The sequence below is a fragment of the Vanellus vanellus genome, assembly GCF_965231255.1.
Source record: "Vanellus vanellus genome assembly, chromosome: 28".
NCBI lineage: Eukaryota > Metazoa > Chordata > Aves > Charadriiformes > Charadriidae > Vanellus > Vanellus vanellus.
The window spans coordinates 183,089-197,134 of NC_138933.1; the positions used below are offsets into that span (position 1 = coordinate 183,089).

The following is a 14,046-nucleotide window of genomic DNA, read 5'->3' on the forward strand; positions in this document are numbered from 1 at the left end:
GACACAATCCTGACACCCACAAATCCAAGGAGCAGCGATGGATCCCTGCTCATGTCTTGTAATGCCAAGAGAGGCCCAGAATTCCTCACTAAGTATCACAAAGCTACGCAACGACAGCAAACTGCAGCACCCCCAGCCAAAAACATCCGGGCAGTGTCTGTCTTTGAGCTCTTCATGTCAATTAACCTCAGGGGATTTTCATAGAATCCTAGAATGCTTTAGGTTGGAAGGGACCTTAAAGCTCATCCAGTGCCACCCCCTGCCCTGGGCAGGGACACCTCCCACCAGCCCAGTTTGCTCCCAGCCCCGTCCAACCTGGCCTTGAACACCTCCAGGGATGGGGCAGCCACAGCTTCTCGGGGCAACCTGCGCCAGGGGCTCACCACCCGCACAGCAAAGAATTTCTTCCTCGTAACTCATCTAAGTCTCCCCTCTTTCAGTGTAAAACCTTTCCCCCTCATCCCATCACTCCCCTCCCTGATCACGAGTCCCTCCCCACCTCTCCTATAGCCCCTTTAGGGACTGGAAGGGGCTCTAAGGTCTCCCCAGAGCCTTCTCTTCTCCAGGCTGACCCCCCCCACCTCTCCCAGCCTGTTCTCCCAGCAGAGGGGCTCCAGCTTAATTTTGATTTTTTGGCTATGATGTAAAAGCCGTGAGCCAGCTGTGCTGGGCTGCTGCTAACGGGGCTCTACTGGGCCCCCCGGGTTCCCCCCTCCCTGCCATCAGTGCCATACGTGTAGTAAAACCCCACCAGGCTCAGCACAGCGCTTGCTCCAGCAGGAGGTACCGGGCACTGCACCGATGGGGTCCAGGTAATGCATGGGGGGGGGTAAAGCATCCTTCAAGGCCCCGGCAGCCTCATCGCCATCCTCACCCTGGAGGAAATGGCTTTTCTCAGTGACTACAAAATCCCTGTCCCTGCGGGGGTGACACCTCGTGCGACAGCAGCTCCAGGAAGGACTCACAGCGCGTCCACGCCACAGCCCTGCGAGAAGGGTGGGAGGGAGCCCAAATCACCCGGGGTGAGCCCTTCTCACCTCATGCTACCCCAAAAGGAGCAGGAAGGAGTTGTCCTCATGCAGCAAGGCCCAGATTCACCCCTCCAAGCTCTGGCCATCCACAAGCCAAGTGTTTCCTCCGGCCTTTAGCTCCTCTCGGCTGAGCGGAGGAAGACAGTGCTCGGAGATGGATTGGTCTCAGGCAGTTTCAGTCCTGATGAGGGGCTGTGCTTGAACAAAACCAGTCCCGTCATCCATCCCACTGGCCAGGCTTGGCAGGTAAAAATTCATCCAGGAATGACAAACCCTAAATCCTGCCCCTGACCACCGCATGGCACCACTCCGGGGGACGCAGCCAGGAGCGGGGTGATAACACTGGATGTTTTCCAGAGCCCCTGAGCATCCAGGGCAGCACAGAAGAGGAACTCAGCTGGGACTGAAGAAGCACGCGATAGGGAAACTTTATTAACGGCCTCATGACAAGGTCTCAGACCGTACAGGCATAAAATGTCAACCAAAGATACACTGCTAGGACATGGCTGAGCATGCAATACAACAATTCTGCGCGGTTTCTTCGAGTTATTTATCTAACAATTCTTCCTACTGCAGTAACGACCTGTTTTCTCCGGCATGTTTAAGTTGAAGACACATTTTGGCAGGATCAAGTAAGTATTGTAATGATGCATCAACAAAACACGCTTTTTTCCCTGGCTGTGGTAAAGACACCAGATATCACTAGATATGCTTTGAAATACAGGGCGGTAAACAGAGACACCCAGGGATGGGGAATGTTATCTCCCATTTTAGTGTGCTACTTGTAATTTTAAGCAACTTCATATCCTTTATGCTTTGGGCTTCTTTTAAGGGGAGGGAACGGGTGGGGGAGCTTTTTTGTGAGTTACTACACTGTAAAGAACCTGAAAGTAAATCTGCATTGCCTTCGGTAAGAAATCAGCTTCATTCAGAGGAGAACTGTTGAATTCTGAGCCCATTTCCAAAGAAAATAAAGAGAAACCCGGAACAGTTTCACTGTTTTCTTCTTCGTATACTTTAAGAAAACAAACCCAGACTGAACTCTTACCAAGGGTTGGCATTTTCTGAGGAGCCTAAGGGAATAAAGTCTTCCAAATCACATTAAGAGGGAGATAATCTTCAGGTCTCTTTTGCGAAACCACAGCAGAAATGTGGACTAGCTTGCCACTCAAATGATTGCTTTGCCCTTCAAAGGGTGAAACCCAGCCCTGAGCAGGGGGTACCGAGCCCACGAGTAACAGAAGCGTTGCACCGCCTGCTTCGCTGGGTGAATTTCACCCTACAGGCTTGAACCTGCCCTCAGCGGAACGGCTCCCACCGAGCTCAACAGTGCAGGATCAAGCCTTAGGTGCGACGTGGCAGGGTCAGGTACTCTGGTATGTCTAATTCCAGAAATTTTGCAGCCAATTTGTCCTATAAAAGGCAACACGACTTTTCTTTCTATGGTTTCCCTCCTCCCATGGAATGGGTACCGCCGGTCTCCGTTCCTGTAGTTACTTCCTGAAGCTTCTCCTGCTGGACGAGGTTGTGGTGATGCTGTAGGTTTTGGAGCCACCCCCAGAGGAGAAGCCGAGCGCCCCGCTGCCCATGCCTGCTCCCAGGCTAAGGCCTCCTCCGATTCCTCCTCCCAGAAATCCACTGGAACTGGCATAGCCACCTCCACTGCTGGAGCTGACCATGGCTGCGGCACAGAGAGAAGCAAACCAAACGTGAGCACCAGGGAACTTTGAACCCAGTCTGGCACCCTCACAAAAAGGGCATTTCTGAATTGCAGCAACCAGATGAAAACTCTCTACGATCTCCTGCAAAACACAGGGCCCAGCACACTAATCTCTTGTCACGTTTTGGCCCAGAGCATTTATTCTCAGTGCTAAGGCAGATGCACGTGAGGGTTGAGCAGCCCACATTCAAACCCTGCCTGGATGCTGTCCTGTGTAACCTGCTGGAGGTGACCCTGCTCTGGCAGGGGATTGGACTGGATGAGCTCCAGAGGGCCCTTCCATCCCTGATCAGTCTGTGATCTCCTTTCTCCATCACTCAGTCCCCATATCACAAACGTTCAGCTCACCTCTTGGAGCACTAAAGAGGATGTGGGCGTGTGGTTCACCAGCTCTCAGCGGCAATTAAGTGGATGAAAAGTAGAGTCGCTGGTTTAGACAGTGTCTCCAAGACACCAGCATCTCTCCAATGTCCCAGCAAGGGGAGTATGCAACGCATCCCAAGCTGGAAAAACACCTTCCAACATCACCTCTGCACTACCTTCCAATCCAGGCAATGCCTGTTCTCATTTGTACATTTTTCTCCGTACAAAAACGGGAGGAAAGAAGGATCAATATTCCCCCAAGTTAAATTTCATTCAGATGAGTTAGAGCTGAGGTCTGCCATGGAGCCAACAATACTACAGACTTCTGTCTCAGGGGGGCTCCCATTTAAGAATGGGGCTAACTGGGTGGCAGAAGCTGCGGCAGGGCACTGTGAGGCTCCTGCATGCAGACCCAATTAGTCCCCACCTGTGTTTTCTATAGGCATACAGCTATGTGTAACGATTATAAATTATAAAATCAACTCACAGATGTTGACGTTGCCAACTCCATCACCAGCCAACCTGTTGGAGAAGAAAAACACAAAGGAAGAGGACGGGTTAGACTCGGCATTACTCAGTGTTCCCCCGGGGCCCCAGCGCTGAGGATAGACAATGGCAGTGAGTTATTACTGCTGTTGTAAATAATTCAGACAAGATAAGTGTGCCATCCAGTGCTTTGTTCTGGCCCTACGTTTACAAGCTCTGTTATCACCTGGGGGGGCTGAAAGAGCACAGAAGCTCTGTCCTAATTCCATGGGGATTTGAGCCACTTGGAAATTTTCTGCCACAGCCCTGAACAACTGATGGAAAACTTTTTGCCTCTGCATATTTTCACCAAAAGTATCAACTTTTCCCCAGGACTTGCCAGTTTGGCTCTTCAGCCAAAGCATTTTCAGGACCAAAACTCCGTTTAAAATGCAAAGTTTTCTCTTCTGTATTTCCCTGCAGAAATTGGAATCCGGCCCTCATCATGTCCCCAAGCAAAGTGAGAAAAGGGCTGGACCCTTCCTCACATAAAACCCACAGGTTGCTCCCACCTGCTCTCCTCGCCCTCCAGCAGCTTCCTGTAGGTCGCGATCTCAATGTCCAGGGCCAGCTTGACGTTCATCAGCTCCTGGTACTCGCGGAGCTGCCGGGCCATGTCCTGCTTCGCCTTCTGCAGAGCTGCCTCCAGCTCCTCCAGCTTTGCCTTGGCATCTTTGATTGCCAGCTCCCCACGTTCCTCGGCTTCAGCAATGGCTGCTTCCATCTTGGCACGCTGCAGGGATGAAGCAGAGCAGGTGAGTGGGCATCCCACCTCCTTCGTGGAGGGCACTACTGCCCATGGACTTCTGGCATCTACTGGCCAGACCATCTCTCGGTATCTGCAGAGCCCTGGAGCCATTTGCTCAACTTAGATCTTTAGAAGTTCACGCCTCTATTTTTTTGGGGGCACTGGATGGAGATCAGCCTGCAAAGGAAGCTCATCTCATCCCAAGATACGTTCTTCCAAAGGACAGGCCCGATTTCTCTCCACTGGCTACATTTTTGGAAGACTTTCTTTAGGAGATCCTCAGCTTCTCAGCCCACCCACACCGCACACAACAGCACAACACTTAAGGTTAATGCAAGCTCAGGTTTTCTCTCCTGTTATGCCCCAGAGCTTGTTCAGAGCCAGTTGGTCTCCAGCAAGCTTTGATGTGAGGCAAGCGTGGACTCGAGCAGACCTGCAGTTAACAAACAATGAAGACCTACCCCAAAAGAGTCCCTGTGGGGCCACATCAAGCTGGCAGTCTAACCCACCCTCAACTGTGCCCCCTGCACCTCCAAAAACACCCCATGTTTGGCAGGAAGGGCTCACAATGAACACATGGGCTTTATACTCTCATTCGTTATTCAAAGGAGCTGCACTGGGTCAGCTCTTTGCTTGCAAGTGTGTGCTGAAGCCTCCCTGCCCTGAAAGCAAATAAACACAAATGGATGAATCACAATGGCTTATCTCCAGCTTTGTGCACTCTGGTTATTTACAGCCAGTTTTCAGCCCCGAACATGGTCTGAACCACTCATTGGTCTGGATTTCACCAGCCGTTTGATAAAGCGATAACAGCCCCTGGAGAAAGCAAACAGAACTCCCATACAGCTGAAAAATTCTTTTATATGCCCAAACATGGTATTCCCTTCTGCAAAAAGGGAGTGGACAAAGATCCCAGAAACAGGAGGGTACAAGGAATGCATGTGGCTGGGAGGGAGGCCACACGCAGCCTTGTCCTTTGGAAACAGCTCCGCATCCCTCCCCTCCTGCGCTCCCAGCTCGCTGGAGGACTTGTTCTCACCTAGAGTTCAGCTGCCTCTCGGCATTACATTGCTCACAACGCAACTTCTCCCTCCAGCAGAACTGACATCTTTTGAGGTGAACATTGCAGCCACCCCCAAACTGCTTCTACAGATGTTGCATTACACCCAGACCCCTGACGCTCTTGTTGCTGCCAAACACACTGCTCTGCAGCCGGAGAACAAGGGCAGCTCCTCACCTGGGCCTTCGCGTTTTCGATTTCACTCTGCAGCCTCTGGATCATGCGGTTTATCTCCGTGATCTCATTCTTCGTGTTGCGGAGGTCATCTCCGTGTTTCCCAGCAGTGATCTGCAGGGCCTCGTACTGTGACATAAAACAGTGTAAGAGAAATGATGGGAGTCAGGCTGGCCATCAATTAGCTGGCTAAAATCTCTCCCACTCATGACAGGATACATGAACTAACAGAAGCTGTAACCGCCTTTATCTCCCCCATCACTCACCTTGCTCTGGTACCAGGACTCGGCCTCCGCCCGGCTCCTGTTGGCAATCTCCTCGTACTGTGCTTTGACCTCCGCGATGATGCTGTCCAGGTCCAGGTTTCGACTGTTATCCATGGACAGCACCACAGAGGTGTCGGAGATCTGGGCCTGCAGCTCATGAAGTTCCTGCCAGTTACATTAAAAACAATACCATTAATCACTGACTTAAGGGCCTCTCTTTTGGAAGCCAATTAAAGAGGGAATCTGAGCAGAAAAGGGAAAGGGAGGCAGATAAAAAGAATTCAATCAAAACATTCATTAATTAGAAGGAAACCAACCGAATCACATTAACCTTGCAAAACACAAAGTAACAACAGCAGAAAGGGAGCTAATTCTTATCACCCGCGTTTCAACAGTGAGGTTAGTTTCCCTTACTCCTGAGATAAGAACCCAGCATGAAATGTGAGTCCCAGAAGCTTGAGCACCAGCTTCACAACAAAGCGAGGGCCAAATTCCACCACCGAACCCAAGGATGCAGTCAGAATCATGGCTAAGATAAAGGTGGCTGGGACAAGGAGCTTTCCTTTCTTTCTCTCACACAGCACACACCAGCACTACAGCACCGGCTATAAGACACTGTTTTTCCTTGTTTTTGCACTAACAACATCAAAAAATAATGCACATCCTGGCTATGTTTGCAGTAAATGCATCTCACATCCCAGACGAAGAAACCACTGTGACAAGTCACAGGATGTGCACTTCACTTGCAGGCTTATTTCTGCTCATGCAATGGAAGACTCCATGTCTCCATCACCTTTCTTGTCTCTGGAAACAGCACATTAATTTTCTCAGTTGCCACTCGCTGCTCTTCACCCACTGGTGGTGCTACACCGCAGCAGCCGCAATAAGCAGAAAGGACCTTACCGCTTCATAGAGAGACCTCAGGAAGTTAATCTCATCTGTCAGCGCATCCACCTTGGCCTCCAGCTCCACTTTGTTCATGTAGGCGGCATCCACATCCTAAAAAAGAGCGATAATCCATTGAGATTGCCATAGCTTTGATGACTACGTCCACTCAGCCTTTGATGGCTTCAAAAGCAGCCATGAGCCCATCAAGTTCCCCAAGCCGTCTGCGCTTCATGCCCAGTGACCCACCATATCCTAAAAATTATCTAAGGGTGTACTAAACATTGCTGGTGTAAACATTGATGGTGATCCCACATGTTCTGTAGAGTGCCCTGAACCTGTGTTTGCAAGTCTGCTGTCAGTTTGGACAGTCAGGGAAGGTCTTAGGAAACATCCCAAAGAAAGATACAGCCAAAATCTGTGATATCCATGGGATCTGGGACTCCTTCCCAGCTTCCTACAGAGACTTCAGTGCCTACACCGAGATGGCCTTTAGTCAGAAATGAGAGCTATAATTCTTCACCTGCTAATATCCATGGCACGCACCTTTTTGAGCACCACAAACTCGTTCTCTGCTGCCGTGCGCCTGTTGATCTCATCTTCATATCTGCCAGAAAAAAAAAGGGATTGGTGTGAAGTTAGAGCCTGGGTAAAAGGGAAAAACGTCCCAGTGAAGAGTTACCCCACTTCTCTGCTCTCTCCTTCCATTTCTCTCCTTGTGAGCCACCTCAGAAAGCCTCTGCCTTCCCCGAGCAAGGCAGCCGCAGCCAGAGGTTTGCCGTACCACTGCAGCACGGGTATTGTTTGCACAAGAGGTACCAGCTGTGTGCCACAGTTACAGGGTACTGTTTGGATGAGTCGATACCTGAAAGCTGTTCTGGTTCACACCGCCATGACCACTAACCTGGAAAGCATTCCTCCCCCATGCTTCCCTCCCCACATTCATCAAAATTCACTGCACTTCAGAAGATTTCTGCTCCTTATGCTCAGTCAGGGGCAGCTGCGGGATGGCAGTCTACGTCCTAAGGGTGTCAGCTTTGTCACTTGCCCCTTGAGAGAGCAAATACAAACGCAGAAGAGATGCAAGCAGACTCAACAAATTCCTCTATGCTGATCGAAGCACCCTCTGACACTGCTTTCACTGTGCAGTTCTTTATCACAGGCATCTGAGAACTTTTCGCAGGTGTAATCACATGCCACCGTCCTGGTAAGAGCCAAGTATAATTATTCTCATTCTGCACAAAGCGACTACACTTCAAAGTCACACAAACTTCTGATATTGCCTACATCCCTTCCTTAGGCGTTCACCCTTACATGTAATAAGCTAGATCCTCAGCAGATAAAAATTAACTTTATGGGAGTTCACATTTGTACCATTTGCAAGTGTGGATCCAGAGCCTGAATTACACTGTTCTACGTAAGGCAACCTGCCGAAACGAACAGCAAGAAGCTGCTGTGTGAATCCTGAAAGTCATTCAAGGGGCAGCGCAGGAACCACTTTCTCTGGCTGTTTTGGAACTGCCGTTGCCAAAGTTAGAACACCGCTCTGTCCATTTATGCAGTCCCTGCGTGGCTAGCGCTGTCATTTGCCTTCCAAAGCGTGAGCTACTTCACTTTGAACAGCCTTCATGCGCCTTCCCTTCGACTCTGCGCTGGAAGCTTGCCCATCCACACTGGCACAAAATGGACGTTGTCCCTTTTGAGATCAATGAACCGTACCCGTTGCTATTGCAGAATAATATACGACCTGGACGTTACGTAAGCGTGCTGCGTACGCCCAGCCTGCAGCGCAGCCTGGATAACCTGAGAGAGGTAAAAAGACTGAATTATTCTAGAACGGTTTGTCAAATTCCTCGTTTCCTGGGGGAAACTCCACCAAGCTGCTCAACAAATGGACAAATCATTCTATATTCTTCACTGACTCCTGCGGCACCTCGGGAAGCCCAGTGCACTATCACACCTTGGCATGCCCTGCACCGAGCCACGTAGACAGCGTGAGCAGAGTCTTACCCTGAACCACACTCCCGCTCAACGCAGTTACTGAATAAGGGACCAAATCTCATCCCCTGGAGCCTCACGCGTATAAATCTCCTCCCCTACCCCAGATGTAAACTGAGAATTGCTGCGTAAATTGGACACATGAAAAAGAGGCAAAAGACACATAAAGAGCTACTCATGTTTAGGGATTCTACTTAGAAGATGGGATTCTCTTCACAAAACCAGGGAGAAGCAGGTTCTGAACTCCAGTTACTGCATCCTCACTCCCTCTGCTGCGGTAGCATCTTCCCTAATTCCTGCTTCCCTTCTCCTACCACATACAGGGTTTGGGTTTCCATGGACCCGTAAGCTGGAGGAATAAACATGCACCTGTGCACCCTGCATTTGTGTGACATGCAACGAAAACCAGGGCTATAATTCCTCTGGGTGCAAACCAGCTCCTTGCTGCTGCCTGGCAGAGATGCAAAGTCCAACTGTGGACAACCACAGGGTACAAATAACCGAGCAGGGTTGGGGGAAACTTCATTCCCATGCACCTCTTTGGGAATCACCGCCTATTGACTTTTCCTAAACACAACCCGGGGATTATCATGTGTTTGTTTTCAGTTCCTGCTTGATCCAGTTTGCCAGCTCCCTCTTTCCTTTTCTTTTTTTAATTCTTTTTTTTTTTTTTTTTTTTTTTTTATTAAAGGCATTTAACGCACAGTTGGGTTGGGCACAGGCTGGGACAAAGGCTACTTTCTTCACGGGACTCCTCCCAAGCAACACAAGTTGGACTGAAAACTCACTTAAAAATCGCGGGTCTCCTGTTCCATCACCTCCCCACAAAACAGGCAGCAGTTCCCCCTCCGCCTGCCAACCTGCCAAGCTCCCACGGGGCTCCTCTAGACCCCAACGGGCACATCCAACCCAAAGTACGAAGCCATCCCTGAGGAGGCCCCAGAGCAAAGCCAGGAGGACGAAGCCACTGGAGACCACGTGGGAACAAAGCGCCAGGAACAACGAGTGATCCAGGCAAGAAGAATCATAGAATGGGTTAGGTTGGAAAGGACCTTGAAGATCATCCAGTCCCACCCCCTGCCCTGGGCAGGGACACCTCCCCCCAGCCCAGGTTGCTCCAAGCCCTGTCCAGCCTGGCCTTGAACACCTCCAGGGATGGGGCAGCCACAGCTTCTCGGGGCACCCTGCGCCAGGGGCTCACCGCCCTCACAGGCAACAATTTCTTCCTCATATCTCATCTAAATCTCCCTTCTTCCAGTTTGAAGCCATTCCCCCTCAGTCTATCACTACATGCCCTTGTAAAAAGTCCTTTCCCATCTCTCCTTTACCTTTAGGGACTAGAAGGGGCTCTAAGGTCTCCCTGGAGCCTTCTCTTCTCCAGGCTGAACACCCCAAACTCTCTCAGCCTGTCCTCCCAGCAGAAGGGCTCCAGCCCTCCAGGCACCTTCCCTGGAGTAGACACCTAACTCATAGCTGGAAAAAAATCTCCTTCCCTAGCAGAAAAGCTGGGGACATCTCTGCCAAACTGCTGACCGACCTGCCAGCTCAACTACACCGTTAGATGGGAAGATTATACTTTACTTGGTCTTGAAATCCTCAACAAGATCCTGCATGTTCTTCAGTTCGCCCTCCAAACGCCCTTTGTCATTCAACAACCCATCCAGCTGCCGTCGCAGGTTGCTGATGTATGTCTCAAACATGGGAGCAATGTTACTCCGGGCGGTCTTCTGATCCTGGAGGAGGCTCCATTTGGTCTCGAGCATTTTGTTTTGCTGCTCCAGGAACCGCACCTGGAAAGCAACCAAAGGGTCATTTGTGAAAACGGGAGGAAGGGGGAGCTGACACTACAGAGTTTGGATCCCGCGGGAAGGACAGGCCTCGGATGGTATCTGAAGAATTTAGATTGCTCGTAGGAAGCACCTAAACCCTGGAGGGTGATAAAGACCATGAGGGAGCACTGCGACGATGGGGCTTGCCTTATGACTTTAAGGCTTTGTATGAATTAAAGATAAGCAGGTTCTGCGTGCCTGACACTTGACAGAAGCCATCCGCAGACCTCAAAGTCAGCCAGTTCTGCAAACTCCAGGTCTGGATTCCTTGCATTTTGAGGATGCCAGAGCCGAAGTTTACACAAGACATACGATCAATTAGTGCAAGACAGTAAAGCCACAGGGGCACCAGGCAGTGCAAACAAACACAGCAAGCTCTGACTTACATCAAGATCCCCTCCAAGAGGCCCCCTCCTCCCTGAATTCAGTGGTGGTGTGCTCAGGTGCAGATTTGATCTTTAAAGCCTGCACCCACACTATGGGCAATACCAGTTAAATAAACGGGGTACCAAGCTGGCCTAAGTGGGGCAAAACCCTTCACTGACAGCAATGCAAGCAGGGCTTTAATAAGAGTTATTGGATCGCAGTAGGCAAACCACACCATGCTCTTGAGGACCTGATCCTGAGCCCATTTGTGAGTCCCCCACTGGGTTAAGCGAGCTTTGGGTCAGACCTGCTTTTAAGCAGCATCCACAGACCTGTCAGTCTTTCCAACACCTCACCTTGTCAATGAAGGAGGCGAATTTGTTGTTGAGCGTCTTGATTTGCTCCTTCTCTTCCTTGCGCACCCGCTGGATATTGGGGTCAATCTCCAGATTCAGGGGTGTCAGGAGGCTCTGGTTGATGGTGACCTCCTGAATACCCCCAGGGCTGAGTGCCCCACCGAATCCCATACCTCCATAGCCGAATCCAGAGCGAATGCTGTAGGAGCTGCCACCTCCAAGGGAGATCCGCTTGTTGGTGGAGCCGAGGTTGTAGAGGCTGGAGCTGCCAAAGCCACCGGTCCTGCCTAAGCTGGCACCCCCTCCTAGTCCACGGGTCGAGGAGACGCTGCTGACCCGCACTTGGCTGACCCCTGGCACGGCCACAGAGCGAGAGCTGAAACTCACGGACCGGGACATGGCTGCTCCGAGGGTGTCTTCACTATCTCTCACCCTTCAAAACCTCAGGGAAGCTGTGCTGGAGACCAGGGAAGTGAGCGAGTTCTCCTGACTGCTTCTCCTTTTATCCGTTAGAAAAGCTGGGCTTGGCCCAAGGGCAAAAGAGGGATCATTTTACTGCCTCGGAGAGCTGGGTGTGCCTGGCTGCCTTCCCACCCTCCGTCAACCTGCTGAATTGGAGCAGGCGAGAAGGGAAGGGCCAGGGAAGGGCCAGGACACACCTGGCGCCGTGTCCCCGCGCTCGGACCCAGCTTTGTCCTGCACCTCCCTTCGCCTCCGCCGCCCGGGCAGCAGGGGGACGTGAAGCACAGGCTCTTCTGGGCTCCCTTGGCAGAGGGTTACAACAGGACAGGTCCGGTTCCCATTTCCTCAAGGCTCCTCTGTTCCTCCCCGCTTGCCTAAATAGATGTTGAAATGAGAAGAGAGGGAGCACTCATTAGTTTTTAACTCTATAAAAGATAGGGGGCTTCAGCGTAGCACTAGGTCCAGCCTAGTTTAATGCAACCCAAAGGCAGCCGCAGCCCCGGCACAGGCGCTGTGCTCCGCCAGCAGTACCCATCGAGTCTGCGCCATGCGAGGGAATGAGGACGGCAGAGGAGAGATGCCGCAGTTATCCCTGGTCACCGTGGGTTTGCCCTCTCTCTCCTGTTAGCACTAAAATAAAGGCAGTTTAGGTGAGTTGCACTCTGCGCGTGGAAATACCCAACGTGTTACTCCACACTCAAAAGGAGACAGGATAAGTTTCTGCTTAAATTTCTGGGTTCCTATACAAAAGAGGCAGAGAGAAAAAACAGCTTTATTCCCTTTCTGCAGTTTAAAACAGCCTTGAAGGGACAGATGTCTCTACTCTAAGGTTGTAAATCCTCCATGAGATTTCAGTGTCTGACCTGAATGTGTCACCCTTCAGCTCTTCCCCTTTATCAGGACAGCAATATAGCGCTGGCTACGTGTTCTGGCCACAGCCTACTCAAAATATGTACTTCCTTCTTCGCGGGAAGAATAGAAGTTAGCTGGAAATCCCAGCTACTAAAAGGAAATTCTCTTTTTGAAGGAGGGAAAGGGGGAGATTGAGCCAGACAGAGACATACGAGGGAAGATTCCTCCCTGCCCGGCAAGCTGGCTCAGCTTTCACCAGCAAAAAAAGAAATAAAAAAAATCCATTGAATGTAAAGCAAACTTGTGCGTTGCACACACCCAGCTGTGCTTGACCCGATGGCTGGTGTAGACAGGCGAGGGTTCACTTCGTCCGTACACAGCTAGCAGCAAGGCTGCAGCCTCCAGCTTTTTTACGTAGCTCCGGGTCCTTCCAAGTTGAGAGGGACAGACTGCTCCCTTCCAACAGCTCTGGGTTGTCTCGAGAAGACAGGGTTTGAATCAGAAGGTGTGATTTAGAGTCCTATAGGCAAGCAAGGATAAATCCCATGAAAGCAAGCCCCGGCTGCTGGATTTTATCAAGTTGCATTCCAGCCTCAACTCCTTCGTATCAGCAGACAGGGTTTTTTTTGCACAACACCACACAAATCAGAAAGCAATCCAGCCAGGTAAAATACAAGCCTGCCGACAGATAAACGATCATAAAGGCGAAGCTGTTCTCAGCAGCCTCGGCAGAAACACCAGTTCAGCAGTAAGAGAACTGAACTTCACCCTGGTTTGCACTAACAAGGATCGGATCAATGAAAAACTATTTTCTAATCTTAATTACCGCCATGCAGCATCATTAATTTTAGGTAAGGATGAGTCTGTCTTCCACTGAATGTTCAAGCTTTCTTTTCCATACCATGAGCAACCCACCAACACAGGAAAGGCTCAGGAAAGCCTCGTTTACCTTGGTGCTATACGCTGCCCAGCTCCCGGTGTCGCAGCTAGCCAGTTTAGATTCCTTGCGCTTTTTACAGCCCAGGCGGCAGAGGGAATGTTCCCCGTTTAAATCTGGTTTCAAGTCAGGTTAAGTCACAGCACGATCCGGTGACCCAAAGGTGTCACGAGCAGAGTTTGCTTGTGTTGTTGGGATGCCATGCACAGTTTCACAACCGCACCAACGGGTAAATACTTCCAAGCCCACGCGAGTGACCCCCAGAGATTCAGGTTCAGTAACACAGAAGACACTGTATTGACTGGTTAAACACCCTCTTGGGAAAGTGAATGCTTTGATGTTGGGACTGCTGTGCTTGGTGTCACAATAACGCATCCCGGTCCCCACACGCCGACGCTCACAAAACCGACAGAGTCACAAATCACAGAATGGTTTGGGTTGGAAGGGACCTTGAAGCTCATCCAGTCCCACCCC

The 14,046-nt window shown here is 50.8% G+C and overlaps 1 protein-coding gene across 1 annotated transcript; it reads right to left on the bottom strand.

Annotated features, from left to right (window-relative positions):
* Window positions 1–1,435: 1,435 nt before the first annotated feature.
* Window positions 1,436–13,770, bottom strand: LOC309682350 (keratin, type II cytoskeletal cochleal). The gene is made up of 13 exons (XM_082496431.1): window positions 13,585–13,770; window positions 12,954–13,155; window positions 12,315–12,413; window positions 11,981–12,157; window positions 11,322–11,778; window positions 10,352–10,560; window positions 7,319–7,379; window positions 6,791–6,886; window positions 5,888–6,052; window positions 5,625–5,750; window positions 4,152–4,372; window positions 3,602–3,636; window positions 1,436–2,712 (listed from the first exon to the last, which is right to left on the bottom strand). Exons 5-13 carry the CDS (start codon window positions 11,718–11,720, stop codon window positions 2,525–2,527), a joined length of 1,500 nt encoding a protein of 499 aa, XP_082352557.1. The 5' UTR covers window positions 11,721–11,778; window positions 11,981–12,157; window positions 12,315–12,413; window positions 12,954–13,155; window positions 13,585–13,770; the 3' UTR covers window positions 1,436–2,524.
* Between the last annotated feature and the right edge of the window lie 276 nt (window positions 13,771–14,046).

Coding starts and splice junctions, on each gene's coding strand:
- LOC309682350 (XM_082496431.1), bottom strand. CDS start 11,720: ATGTCCCGGTCCGTGAGTTTCAGCTCTCGCTCTGTGGCCGTGCCAGGG. Junction 5,751..5,887: donor AGTCCTGGTACCAGAGCAAG/GTGAGTGATGGG, acceptor TTTATGTCACAG/TACGAGGCCCTGCAGATCAC. Junction 4,373..5,624: donor TCGAAAACGCGAAGGCCCAG/GTGAGGAGCTGC, acceptor TCATCCCTGCAG/CGTGCCAAGATGGAAGCAGC.